Source organism: Macaca mulatta, chromosome 18 (genome assembly GCF_049350105.2).
Source record: "Macaca mulatta isolate MMU2019108-1 chromosome 18, T2T-MMU8v2.0, whole genome shotgun sequence".
Classification (NCBI taxonomy): domain Eukaryota; kingdom Metazoa; phylum Chordata; class Mammalia; order Primates; family Cercopithecidae; genus Macaca; species Macaca mulatta.
Genome location: NC_133423.1, coordinates 58,529,766 through 58,544,703, shown reverse-complemented (window position 1 = coordinate 58,544,703; position 14,938 = coordinate 58,529,766). Strand labels below are relative to the sequence as shown.

The window sequence follows — 14,938 nt, the reverse complement described above, 5'->3', positions numbered from 1 at the left end:
CTATGCTCAAATCAATGGCAGTTGTGTCATTAAACAGATGGCTAAACCGTCACATGGAGATTTTGGAGTTTAAAAAGTCACATTTTAATTGGGGACTTAAGATGTAATTGCTGTTGGCACGATGTAACTATGTCTTTTCTTAGATATGTTGGTAAAATGTACCGTCACATCAACAAACTATTCCATTTTTGTGGGTCTTAAAACTCTACATGAAATAACTTTTAGAGTCCTCTGAACTTCAGCTGTACATTTAGGATGCCACAGGATTTTTGCAATTATTAAAAAGTACAAAGAAATTTAAGAATGTTAGGTTTTGGTGATGGGTTAATGTGGTGATGCTCTCACACTCCACAGTTTAAGTGAAGCTTAATCAAGTTATTAGTTAAGGCCAGACTGGGAGCAACTGTGACATCTACCCAAGGTTGTAAGTAGAATGAGTGCTTTGAAGACAATTAAACAATTCAGCAGTGAGAGTTTAGGTAATGTGCTGAATTAAGATTATTCCTCCTAATCTTGTTACTTTATAAAACACATTATTAAGAATTCTGTAATTTGGATGGTATGCACACATTATCTCCCCCAAGTGGCACATCTATACCTAAAGGCATAATCGTTCAGGTTATATACACATATAAAGTTTCATGTTCTAAGAGATCCCTTCTATTAAGCAGGTGGTTTCATTCTTATACATCAGTGGAATAGAGATAGTTTGCAACTAAGTCATACTGAACTGATTATTATTCTATCACCAGTTACTTGCTATGTGACCATTTTTGCAATTTAATCTGCATCTCAGTCATTCTGCTAGGTATTATTAATTTTATTCTTTTTTTTTTTTTTTTTGAGACGGAGTCTCGCTCTGTCACCCAGGCTGGAGTGCAGTGGCCGGATGTCAGCTCACTGCAAGCTCCGCCTCCTGGGTTCACGCCATTCTCCTGCCTCAGTCTCCCGAGTAGCTGGGACTACAGGCGCCCGCCACCTCGCCCGGCTAGTTTTTTGTATTTTTTAGTAGAGACGGGGTTTCACCGTGTTCGCCAGGATGGTCTCGATCTCCTGACCTCGTGATCCGCCCGTCTCGGCCTCCCAAACTGCTGGGATTACAGGCTTGAGCCACCGCGCCCGGCCAATTTTATTCTTATAAATGACAAAACTGAGGTTCAGTCAGAAAATTATAAATAAGGAAAATAATCTCCACATTATGCAGTAGTTTTTAGAAGTCCATGTGAAATGCACATAAAATCACTAGCATATTTTATAAGTACTTTTTAATCTAACAGGAACTGTGCCAGGTTTAGAGATCTGAAGATATCAGTATGGTCTCTGCCATCATATAGCTTACTTGACAAGTTGGTACAATGCCTAGCACATAGGTTATAACTTTATAATGTACACGGAAGTGCATTATTAAAAGTGGATTTAGTAAAGACAACCTTTTGTGAGCAATTCTGAAGCTCTAATATTATATAAACTTAAAATATTTTTCAAAAGCTTGGGTTAAACTCAGCTGGCAGAAAAAAACAAACTGATAAATGAATGCCTAAGGTTTTACTTTTTCCTAATTTCTGTGAATATGCATATGTTTTGCTGCAGAAATACTGATATATTTGTATATGTGATGTCTTTCTAGGCCCCATTATGGGTGTTATGCAACAAACCTGGTATGTTCTCTGTGATTGTCCGGAGCTGCACGCCCCGGCCATAGCGAATAATAATTGAGGATTAAACGCCTGAGCTATATTCATTTCCACCCCACACCTTCTCCCTATCTTTGCCTTTTTTCCCCTGTACTAATACCTGATTAAAGATGGCGCTCTCCCTGCTTCTTCTTCACTCACTTTTCCCGTGCCCGGGAAAGTTGTTCCTTAGTAGCGCAAGCGCAACATGACGTCCGACCGGAGAAACCGAAACTAACCTGGCCACACCCTCGGCAATGAGACCATTTCCGCCTTAGCCCAACCCCTTCCCTTCCAAGTGTATATAAGGCAGTGCATTACCGCCCGTAAACGAGACTTGATCAGAGCACTGTCTTGTCTCCATTTCTCGTGTCTCTTGTTCCCCAAATTCCCACCCCCTCCTCCAGGGCCTGCTCTGACTATCCCGCGGGCCGGGATATGTGATGTCCCAAAATTGAAAAGTTCTGAATTCCAAACCATAGATAATCCAAGATTTCAGATAAACTGGTGAATGCAAACTAAAATAGTAGTTCAACTCTCCTTATTTCATTCCACATGGTTTTAATGGAAGTAATAAGGAAAGTTTCTTCCTCAATTAACCCTGGCCACCTGAGTTCATCCTGGGCAATCAGGGCACTCAACTACTTTGTTTCCAATGACTGATCCACGAAGGTGGACATATAATCCAAATAGGGCCAAGCAAAGTTCTTTCCTGGGAACTGAGACCTGGAGTTGGAGGATTGCTCTTGGGTTGTGGGTTTTAAGAATGGAGGCCTAGAACTGCTGGTGGCAACGTTTCCAAACAGGTAGCAAGAAGTTGTCCAAGATGTAAATCAATACACAAGAGAAGCATAATTAAGAAAAAGGAGAGCAGCAAACCCCTGACATTGGAGCCCGTGGATCCACTATATGTAAATTCTTGAACTTTGTAGTTGTTTGAGAAAATTCTCTTGACTAAAAGGGGTTTGAAAGTGTGTTTTAACAGAAGTGGAATATAAGCCAATTAAAATTTGTCTAGGCTTTGATTAGAAATATTTCATTTATGAATTAATGATCTGTGACTTGGCCTTATTTTTAGAATATTATTGGCCATTAATAATGATCTTTTATGAAAACATGGGGAATTAATAAGTCCTCTAGCTGAAGACTTAGAAACACAGTTTAGTTAATATCAGCTGACACCTCTGATCAAGACACAGGATCAACTAAATTATCAACTGAAATAACATGCTTTCATTTTAACTATACGATCCTTTATTTTAAATATATAAAATATATTTTGTATATCCTATATACACTGTATATATTCTGAAAGTTGAGTGTCATATATACTTATAATTACTGTACATTATGATGTAGTTTTCCTAATTATTTATTTGTGAAACTAAAAGTGTATACCAATTCCATTCATATAATTAATATCACTAGCTATTCCCACTAATTGCTAAATAGATTTAAATTTTTTAAATGTATCCTTTCTTGGCCTTTTGGTTAAGATCAAGTGTAAATTTTTTAACATTTTAATAGTTTAAAAATAGTTAAAATTAAACATTATATAACCATTTTCTTTTGTGAAAAAAACTCGCTAAAGATTTAAAATATATTATGCTACATTTTCAGTGAGTAGTAGTTTTTAAAATTAAAATACCAATTGCAAGATACTATGAAACTCGTATCACACAATAAAAATTATCTTATCTCTCAATTAATTTCTACCACAAAGAAGCACATTAGTAAATATCCATCCAGTCACTCAATCTTCCATTCAGTAATTTTAATTCAATTGAACTCAACATGAATTGGGCAACTTTCATGAGCAACTACTTGTATTATATAAGACATTGTGGGTGATACAGAGATGAACAAGTTAAGAAGCATAGTACTCAAGGAACATAATTTCTTCTTGAAGAGCTAAGGCCCATATATAGAGATAACAGCAATATAAGACAAGATAAAACTACAAAAGATGTACCACAAAGTACAATTTGCACATAGAAGAAAGAGAGATTTGAGGCTGCTGTTAGATAGCAGTGAGGATTAAACAGATAAAGACCTAGTTGATTTAGTCCTTCAAGTAGCTCAACAGATTGAGACAGTGCGGGTTTCCCAGGTAAAGGAACTGTGAAATTCAGTTTCAGATTAAATTGCATTTTATCATGTTTCTCACATGCAACAGGTACCATACTAGGCGTACCAGGTACTGTCCTAGGAGTTTTTACATTTGTTATTTCGAGTGCTTTTGGTTTTCATCTTTAGGATAAGAGCTATTACTTCCATTTTTCTTTTCCAGGGTGAGACCACAGCTCGGAGATAGAAAATCCACAAGCAGCAACTGGAAAAGCACAGACAAGAACCAAGGTTCACTGACTATCAAATCCAGGTGTTTTTCTTCAGACGCTCACCAATGCTGCCAATTTTTTTTTTTATTATTTCCTTTTGGATTCAGTTTCCTTCTTCTTGGATTATAGAAGCATTCCTCTGGAATCAGTCAGGTTGTATGAGTAGTAGCCTCAGAAATTATCTTAAGTATTTCTTTCCCCCTCACTCTGAAAGTAGAGCTGAGCTGCGCATTGATTTGTGAATTACAAGTAGTTTCTCTTGAAGACTTTTTTTCTTAGTACTTTGAAGAAATTGTTCAGGCTGTTTTCAGTTGTAGATAATGTGTTGTTTCCTTCTGGTACATTTAAGAATTTATTTGCTTTTCTGTGGTTTTATTATAATATCCATAGGTATGAGTTTTTTTTTTTTTTTATGTATACTGTTTAGGACTAATCTACTTATCTGTTATGGTGATTAAGGTCCAATCAATTCTGAAAAATTCTTCATCATTATCTTTTTCAATTTGTCTCTTTATTCTAATTTCTCCTCTGGAATGCCTGTTAAATCTGTCTTTATCATTCTCTTCTCCACCTTAATTTATTTTTCATATTTAACTTCTCTTTTTTTCCCGTGGGTAACTTGCATACTTCTGTGTTCCACTTTACTTTCTCCTTGGCTGAATATTATATTCTACTTAACTCATTTAGTAAAAGGTTTTAATTTCAATGCTTATAATGTCTGTCATGTTTATTCCTGAAAGTTGTATTAGGATATTTCTTAATTCCCCTTTCATAGAGAGGAAAATAGAGGACGAGCCTTTCTTGAGTCCAGCTTTACAAACATTTCTCAGTTTATGTGCCTATCTAGTTACAAACTAAAATGCGTGTATCCTGAACCTGGGTGGACATTCATACCCCGGCCCTAATCTGTCTGGGTCTACATTTACTTTTTCTATCTTTCTAAGTTGTTAACCAATCCAAAGGGCTCACAATTCTTGCTAAGAGTTTCCTATTCATTTCAGGTACCTGGAAATTTCCTTTTCTTTCTTTTGAGCTTAACTGAATATTTTTTAAATTGTTATGTTTTATTCAGGATTTGTATATGTTTGTGGTGGGAAGCTGGGTGGCGTGTGTGTATGCGAAGAGAACATACCCCATGAGGCTCAGGTCGACATCTTGCTTAAAGCAAAAGATGCAGTGATAAGTAGCTTTGAAAAATACATTGGCTATATTCTTTACAACCCAGTTATTCTTCAATTTTAATGCATTTAGTAAAAAATGAGCAAAGGGTACCCATAATCCCTGAGTCATAAAAAATTAGTGAACCAAGAGACAACCCATTGAAAGAAGGAGCAGCAGTCTCAAATGATGAACTACGGTGTGAAAGGAAATAATTTGAACATACTAGAAGAATAGGTAGAAAGGCACCATATTATATGCTATACATATACATACATGATCACATATAATACCCCAGTATCCCTATCCTTTAGAAGAGACTCAGAAACACTACGCTTGTACAGGAATTGAACTAAGCAAGGAATTGAAGCTAGGTCTCTCGGTTTCAAAAGGTCGTATGCTAAAACATTATAGAAAGAAATATGAAATTTGTTCTAAGATGACAGAGTTTCACACTTATCAAAGGCAAAATTGAGGAAGACTGCTCTAGGGGCAAAGGTAGATTTATCATGAAGTCAATAAAGTGAGGCACAGGATGCCTCGACTGGATGAGCCTCTTGAGTGCTGGAGTTCCTGGATGTTGTAAGCATTCTAGACAGGAAGGGAAATCCACTTTAAAATCCGGAAGCATTTATATGTAAGTATGTCTGAAAATTGTCTAACAAGATGTTAGAAGAAAAGTGTTTTAATCTTCAAGATTTCAGTGGTTTCTAAAATTTTTTGTGTATTATAATTTTAAACTGCAAATACACATTCATTTTATCTACCTATTTTTTTGCTCATAATTGTGTACTACTTTTCTTTTCAAAAAGATCTCAAGTCATATAATCTTCAGGTTTTGCAAACCCTATTTCTGCCTCTGCCTAGGCATAGTGTGTGTGAAGATTGTAAGAGGAAAGTAGGGAGTTGAGTTAGAAGGATTATGCAAGAGTATAGATATGAGGTGTGAAAGACTAGAACTAAAATAATAGCACATAAAAGCAGAAACTGTAATATTTATTTGGGAAACAGAGTAAAGGAGGAATAAGCAGAATTCATTAAGTGGTAGGATACAAGACACAAAAGTAGTCAAATCTCATCCTACACTTTTGAGCAATGGTAAAAATAACAATATGGTGCTATTAACAGTAGGCAAGTCAAGAGGAATTTACTGGTGGCTTGATAAGTGAGGTGGAATATCAGTGGAGAAGATAGGTGCTGGAGAATATAAAGAGTTCAGTGTAATATAATTATTGCCCTAGTGTCTGGCTGACATTTGGAAGGAAATACCAAAGATTTGTATATTTTGGGTATTGTGCTTTGAGAATAGGATACTGTACACAAGGGCAGACATTTGCAATTGTGGTTAGGGTGATATACAGTACGCGGCTGAACACAGAACTGTTGGAACTGCCCAAAAGCAGGTAAGAGTAAATAAGGAGGAAGATAAACAGCAAGCTTCAAGAAAATGAGCATACTTTAGTTGAATATGCAATCTTTGAGTTTTGTGCAAAGGTGGTCATGTGATCTTTATAAGAACTAATTGAGTAGAGTCATCCTTTGGTATCTCTGTAGGACTGGCTCTAGCACCTCTGAGGATGCTCAAGTCCATTACATAAAATGGCATAGTATTTGCCTATTACCCAGGCACGCTGTCCCGTACACTTTAAATTATGTCTAGCTTACTTATAAATCTTAATACAATGTAAATGACATGTAAATAGCTGTTATACTGTATTGTCTAAGGAAGGATGACAAGTAAAAAATGTCTATACATGTTCAATACAGGCACAATCCCCTTATTTTTTTGCCATGTATTTTTCAAACAGTTGATTGAATCCACAGTTGTAGACTCTGCAGATCTGTAGAGCTGACTACACAGTGGTGAGAACCACAGTCTGAATAATCTAAATGTGAGGGAGTACTGCAGGATCTGGTGGTAATAGGTATAATCTGCGAGTATAAAATGCTCTTTTGAGAAACCTGACAAAGAAAGATGAACTCAGATTGTAGAAGAAGAATAAGAGATGTAACTTTTTTTTGGTATCTGAGAACTTTTTTTTTTTTTTTTTTGGAGAAAGGGATTAAACGTTCCTCTCATTGAAAAGGGAAAACTGAACATATAAAAGAGTAGGGGTGGTTGATGGAGCAATGTTCTGAAGAAGGCAGAATTATATGGGGGCAGAGATGCAAGGTTTATTTATCCAGGGCAAATAAGAACAAGAGTTTTCCTTAGCCGGGCGAGGTGGCGGGCGCCTGTAGTCCCAGCTATTCGGGAGGCTGAGACAGGAGAATGGCGTAAACCCGGGAGGCGGAGCTTGCAGTGAGCTGAGATCCGGCCACTGCACTCCAGCCCGGGCGACAGAGCGAGACTCCGTCTCAAAAAAAAAAAAAAAAAAAAAAAAAAGAACAAGAGTTTTCCTCTGTAAAGTCACCAGAGAATACGTGAGTGAGAACATTTAGAAAGTTTTGAAATTTTTAATATTGGTTTTTCAGGCTCTTGGAGTGATGACTAAGATCAAGGTATATTCATGCTAATAAAGACTGAGGTGAAAGAGAGATCCAGATTCCTGAAGTGGAAAAGGTAAAAGAACTGTGAATCAACTTAGATATCAGAATTAATAAGGAGGATATTATAGGATGCAATTAAAAATAGATATTATAAATAAAGATCTCAGAGAATGTGAATGTAACCTGGGGGATGGTAAATGACAACTATAAGAAAGAGGGCAAGAGTTAGTACAGAGAGCAAGTGGAAAATTCAAACAAAATGTGTTTGCTAATTAGCATCAATTAAGTTAATTGGTGACAAAGAGAGAGAGACACATAGTTATACTCATGTGATATGAAGAATTAATAGCTACACAGGTATTATAAAGTTTTTATCAAGATCTTATATGAAAGGCTAGGTATATTTTTGATATAATTTTTAGTTTAAAGAATCACTTAATTCATTTTTACAATATCTCTATTTGTTAAAAAGTTAATAGCAAGTGTCACTGTAGCTATTCCAATACTTATGACATCAGGGAAACTATGTATTGAAAACAACATCTGGTACCTCTCCTGTGAGCTGTGTTAGACAAATAGAAGCAAATGATCGAAAAGTTAAATGCTCTAAAAAAATATATTATTTCCTAAACATGAAAGGCTTGCTTTCTGGTGTTTTCATAATTAGATTATTTATGTATTTGTTTCTCAATGTGTATCTCCTTTTTCCATTAAAAAATATCAAATCCACCAAGGAAAGCTGTCTCCACCAAGATAAATTAAACAGAAAGAAAATGGAGAGTTTGGCTCTGAACTCCCTGGCAGTAAGGCACAAAAGTGAATATATTAAGGTTTATAGACCCGCTGTTGAGAGCAGGTGAAAGCATTCTATTTCCTAAGGAGAAACTATTATTATTATTATTATTATTATTATTGCATTAAATTCTAGAAGAAACTTCTGAAATCAAGTTTTCTGTCGTGGACATTTAGCAGCCTAGTAAACAATGACCTTGACAATACAAAAACTTGCATGAGATTTATGTCTATGAGGGAAAAGAGTCAGTTGCATAATATTGAAAGCAATTAACTAGGTAATTTTTCGATAGATTGAGATTATTAAATTTAAATATCTAGGCTATTTGGTTTAACTTGGTACAGTGGCAAAACTTGGGATACAAGAGGAGCAAAGCGCTAAAAGTCTCCTATGTCTTCCCTAAATATTGTCATTTGAGTTTTACAGAAATACATGTATGTGTCTTGGTGAAAAAGTCTCATAATGCAAATTCAAGAAACAAAAAAGAGAAATCATGTCACCTATTGGAGATGATACTCAGTACGGGCCAACCCTACCTTGTTCATAAAGCTGTGCTTTTTATGGCCTTTTCTATCACTGTGAATTTAAGATCAGGACACCTTCTGGAACAATAAATATTCTTCAGAGAAATTGCTGAATTTGAGCATCAAAACCACACAATAGACTCAATAACAACTTGATATATTTATCTACCTATTAATTTAATGGTTACTTAACTCACTGGGTTTTTAAAATCTAATGAAAATGAAGACAGTATTTACTGATCAAACATTAGATTTATTAGACATAAAGAATGGCCTTTTATGTCCAACTCTGGAGATGTTATGATTTGAGATAATTGGTACAGACATACTCTGAAACCTCTCTTCTGTACACCAATTCTACCCGATCACATCTAATTAGATTCACAGATCACAAACACTAACAGCCTAGGCTTTTATGGCACCTTCTCAGATAAGATGAGAAAAAAATGGTTTCACAAAGTTTTGAAACTGTTCACATACATAAGAAATAAGAAAATGGGAAAGGCATACATTGTAAATGTGTGCATTATTTCTAGATGTAACAAGTAGAGCAAAGTGAAATAGAATAAAGTTTAAAAATCATTGATTTCTAATCTCTATCCTGTCAAGTAATCTAATGACAACATAATCTCATCTGTCTATAATGTCTACCTGAATATGAAAACTCTTGGTACCATCCACCAGCACACAAATAAACATATCCAGTACAACAAATCCTTATATTTCACCTAAGCATTTTCATTCTCTGCTCTTTGCTTTCAAAGCCTGCAATTTGTTAACCATTGAGATGAAAACGGTATTCCTTAGGTGGATCCATCTCTTTCCTTTTGATTTAGAGAATGCCATTCTTGCATGCCATCTCAAGCAGTGACTGGTGCTTCAGTTCACAACTTAAATAACCTCATGCCCACTTTAGTAGTGACAGAAAGAAAACAAATATGAATGAGATGCTGGTTCTCACTGGTGTTTACTCATATCACCTTCATTTTCTGTGACATGGTACCACGTGGTTCTGTGAGCACTGGACTCACAAGATATTCCTCATTAAATAAACAAAGGGAATAAATACTTCAGGAAGATGAAAAGGAGAAGGGGAAAAAACAAACGAGCAAACAAAAACCCCTTTGACCTGACATTATGGAAAAAAAATAAAAAAAGACACTAAGATGGAAAAAAAATAGTGTCATGGTTTACATGTGGGATTTTGATGGAGTCTAGGGCTGTGTTTTAATTCAAAACTCACCATCTCAAAACCACTTCTTTTCATCCGCCTGCAGGACTTGAGGTAAGTACGTATACGTTTTCTGGCACGCTCTTGATACTCAGGGAATTGTCGCCTGCATGAGTCAATGATAGCCTGGATCTTTTCTTTGGGCTGCTTAGAGATTGGGACCATTCGGTCCAAGTTTTCATCTACAAACAGCCTGACAAACATCTGTTGGCAAGAGGGAGACAGAGGAGAAGGGTTTGGAGGGCTGCTCTCTTCTGTTCCTAGCTTCCTGTCTTGATTACCGATAGGAAAATACTGTTTTCTGGTTTATGCACTGGAGAACTTTGCAATGGAAAGCCAGAAATTTTAAGCAAACACTCTTTAAAGACTTTCTAAATGGTTGGATTAAAAAATAGAGAGAGAAAGAGAGAAAGGCAGACAGACAGACAAACATACAGAAAAGAATAGACTATCGTGTAGAAAAAAATCAGGAAATAACAGTAGACTGTGACAATTGAGCACCCCATTACATTCTCTATTAATGATGAATACGACTGTTACATTGCTACACTGCACAGTGGACTAATCTCTGAAATCAAACAACTGACTCTTTTGTCATGCATAATTAGGTAAGCTAGGAAAGCAAAAGAAATAACAGATGACAGGCGTACTCTTCCGAGGACTAAGCTGAGGCCCCCTCCATCCACTAGGTAAACATGCATACTCACACAACACAACTCCAGTTTTCAGCTCACATTTGGCTTTAAAATTCTAAACAAAACACAGCAATTCTGGTGTCTGGTTGGCAAAGAGTGTTTCATGTACTTTTTAAATCCTTCTGTAAATTAAACAAACATGTCTCTAAAATATCCACATTTACCAACAAGCAACAACATGAAAGTGAAGTGGTAAAAATTAAACCACACTTGGAGTGTGGCAGGACTCACATTAAAAGCTTTCAGTCGCTCGGCTTCAACGCCGTCTGTCTCATTAACTTTCTCGGAATCGTCATGGTCCTCGTGGTCATCTTCGTCCTCATCTCCCCTGTTTAGTGAGAGGTCCTCAGCTCCTCGGTCCACACTCTCATTTTTGCCAGAGTCATAGCTGGAGTAACTATGTGCAGGAGACTGAAAAGAGAAGGTGAAATAACTGCTTTTAAATTCACTGCACAAGCTTATAAATTTGATGTCTCATCTTTAATTTCAACTGTTTCTCAACAACCTTGTTTATGAGTTGATAACTCTAGAGCTGTTGTGATTTTAGTTTAAATCAAAATTAATTCAAATTAAATTAAAATTTCATTTCCTTGGTCACGTCACACTAGTTACATTGCAATTGCCCGTTAGCTGCATGGAACGTCTCCATCACTGCAGAAAGTTTTATTGAACTTAGCTGTTCAAGAGCAATTACTGTTTCCTCTCAATATTCATATTCCAAATAAAAAAGCAATGTGTAATTGATTTTGCAAGAGAATCATTGTGTCACATATTCTTAGAACTTAATATGACCTCAGAGCTTTGTCAGTATTCATATTAGTATTACACTTTATATAATATTGTATTATATCATATCAATATTATACTAACTTTATTTGTATTCTTTAAACAGGTATAGTAACTGAGGGATGTTTAATTAACATCCCCAGCAAGAGCTATACAAAATATTATTAACTATTAGTTGTTAGTTAACATGCTTTGAAATAAATGTATACATTGTCTGTGAGTCTTAAGAGGGCATCTCATTTTGGTTTAGAAAATAGGAATCAGGTTTCTTCCTAATCCTCTGTGAAGTTTAGTGTTTCTGGATTCTAACACTATTCAAAAGACAAAATAAATTTAAAGCAAGAACAGTTAAATAATAGTGACACATATTTCCATGTAAAAACCATTAAACATCTGAAAACTTGAAAATGTTTAACTGTTCATTTTCACATGTTAACAGCTGATAGCCTTCTTAGAGCCTCTGCTGTCAGAATACAATGCGTAAGTATATCTACATGTTAATGGGGCTGTTTAAAATAAATTAACTGGCTTTGATCACTTTTCATTTTGGGATTACACCTATTCCAAATATTTTCTCTTGGGACCCTCTAGGATTATTCCAGAGTAAGTTTGGAAGAGTGACCTGGAAATAAAGAAAATCCAAATATATGGTGTGATAACGAGCTTGATTCAGCCATGGACAGCATAACAATAAACTATTTTATATACTCTTTGAGACCATAACATTGACCAATCTTCTTAGAATACTCTAGGTACTTTTGATAAAATACTAAACTAAGATGTAATCAGATTTAAAAAGGAGTATCCTCTATTTTTGTTTCATGATATAAAAGATATTTTGTGAGACATCAAATACAATAAAGCAAATAATGAAGCAAGTGAGAGGTAAAGAGAAGAAGTTAGTACTTAGAACAACTGTATGCCTAGTCAGTTGGTTCCCTTAAGCTTCATAGCAACCTGGTGAGAAAGGATTATCCTCCAGATTCTACAGATAAGGAAACAGCTGCAGAAAGTCTAAACAACCTCCTCTTATCTGAAGAATGAGACTATATAACTACTCTGTGAACCTAGGTCTGCCTAAGAGCTAAGAGTGATCAAATAAGATTTTCTTCTCAATATGAAGTTTTTCTAAGTGTGTGTGTGTGTATGCACATGTGTGTATAATTGAAAGAACATAAAATATGTATTGGTTTATGTACATGTTAATAGTTAAACAAAGTATTTTATAAGTGATTTCCCCTAAAACTGTTACTCCACCTAAACGAATTGGATACATTATTTACATTTCCTTACAGAATAGTAAGCTGCAATTTATAAATCTTGAGTAAGAAGAATTATCACTTGCTGTAAAATTTCCACATATAATAGAATCTATTTAAATAATTGAGTAGTGCTTCATACACAGTTTTACTTATTTGTTTTGCTGGATAAAGTAGAATAAAGATATACTATTGCAATCAAATGTAGATAATTACATTTTTTTTCTTTTTATTATTATTATTATTATTATTATTATACTTTAAGTTCTAGGGTACATGTGCATAATGTGCAGGTTTGTTACATATGTATACTTGTGCCATGTTGCTGTGCTGCACCCATCAACTCGTCAGCACCCATCAACTCGTCATTTACATCAGGTATAACTCCCAATGCAATCCCTCCCCCCTCCCTTAAATACAAACCATCCATAGAAGGAAATAGTGACAAGCTCTCTTTTTTCAACTTAGGACTAAACATTCTGGAATAAATATATTTATTTTAGGAAAAAAATATATTTAAGAGAATAAACTCTTAATAAACAGCAATAGTATACAACTTTTAAGACCAACATGGTTAGTAGTAATTTCTAAAAACTCCTGCTCCAACTCCAAGTATCTATCTCAAAGTCAATCATTTCTTCCCTCAGCAAACCTTTATTTACATTGAGTGTCACTACACATTTGGTGTTGTGCCAAGATACTCTGCCACAGAGCAATTTTCATTCAACAAATTATTTATGGGCATTTATTATGCATCAGGCACTATTCTAAGCTGTTTAAATATATGACTCATTTACAATGAACTGGTTAAGTGACTTTCCCAATGTCACGTAGCTAGCAAGTGAAAAAGGATCTGAACCCATGCAGTTTAGCTCTGAGTTCATCATCTTAACACTATTCTATGCTGTCCCTATAGGATGACTACTTATGAGGTTATTGTTATAATATCAGTAGAAATCAATTCCTAAGGCTCTGTATTTCTTGACACCAACTTTTAAAATAGAAATACCTCTGTGACAAGACATATTAGACCCATTTCATTATTTAACATCTAACTATGAATTTCCCTGTGCCAATCTGATAGAATACATGCATTTCATATGGGCTGGAGCCTATTTAATAATGTTTTATATTCATGAAGTGTCTTAAAATTTACATGGAGCTTTAATCTCAACATAACTTCACAGAAGAACTAGTATTAATATATTAATATATTTATATTATAAATGATTTCAAATATATACATAACAATAATAAATGATATTAATATACCTGATGGTTAGTTTTATGTGTCAATTTGACAGGATGACACGGTGTCCAGGTATTTGGCTATCCATTATTTCCAGGGGTGTCTGTGAGGATATTTCTGGATGAGATTGGCACTGAAAGTGGTGGAATCACTAAAACAGATGGTTCTTCACAGTGTGTGTATAGCGGGGGTGAGGGGAGGGCATAAGGGCATAATCCAGTGCCTTGAGGGCCTGAATAGAATGCAAAGCAGAGGGAAGAAACATTTGCCTATTCTGCCTGACTGCTGAGCTGAGAGACTTACTGGGAATTCTGAGTCCCCTGGTTCTTAGGGCTTCAAACTTGAACTGAAATCTACCACTGGCTATCCTGGATATTCAGCTTGCAGATAGCAGATGATGGCACTTCTCAGCCTCCATAATCTCATGAGCCAATACTTTATTCTATATATTATATATCTTATTGATTCTGTTTCTCTGGAGAACGCTGAGTAGTAATTATATTATTCACATTATAAATGACTTCATTAAGGCTCAGTTAATTTAACTTGATCAGATAACCTCAGACACTGAGAAAAGTGATAGAGAAGTTAAGTAGAGACCATCCATTCATCACTGGGCTGGTAACACTACACAGGATTTCAGCGTTGGGGGATCATGGGAGTTAGCAAAAGAAATGAAAATGTTGAGTTTCAGAATCTCAGTGGATTGCCAAAGTAGAAGGAGAAAGGCAAGTGTGTAAA

The 14,938-nt window shown here is 35.5% G+C and overlaps 1 protein-coding gene across 2 annotated transcripts in view; it reads right to left on the bottom strand.

The window, feature by feature from the left end:
- The window catches only part of NOL4 (nucleolar protein 4), a 389,081-nt gene that overhangs the window by 93,223 nt on the left and 280,920 nt on the right, over positions 1-14,938 (bottom strand). Inside the window, 2 exon segments of one of the 2 annotated variants that reach the window (NM_001194221.2) lie at positions 10,221-10,412; positions 11,135-11,314. In NM_001194221.2, coding sequence (NP_001181150.1) covers positions 10,221-10,412; positions 11,135-11,314 — 372 coding nt within the window. 2 annotated transcript variants of the gene reach the window in all.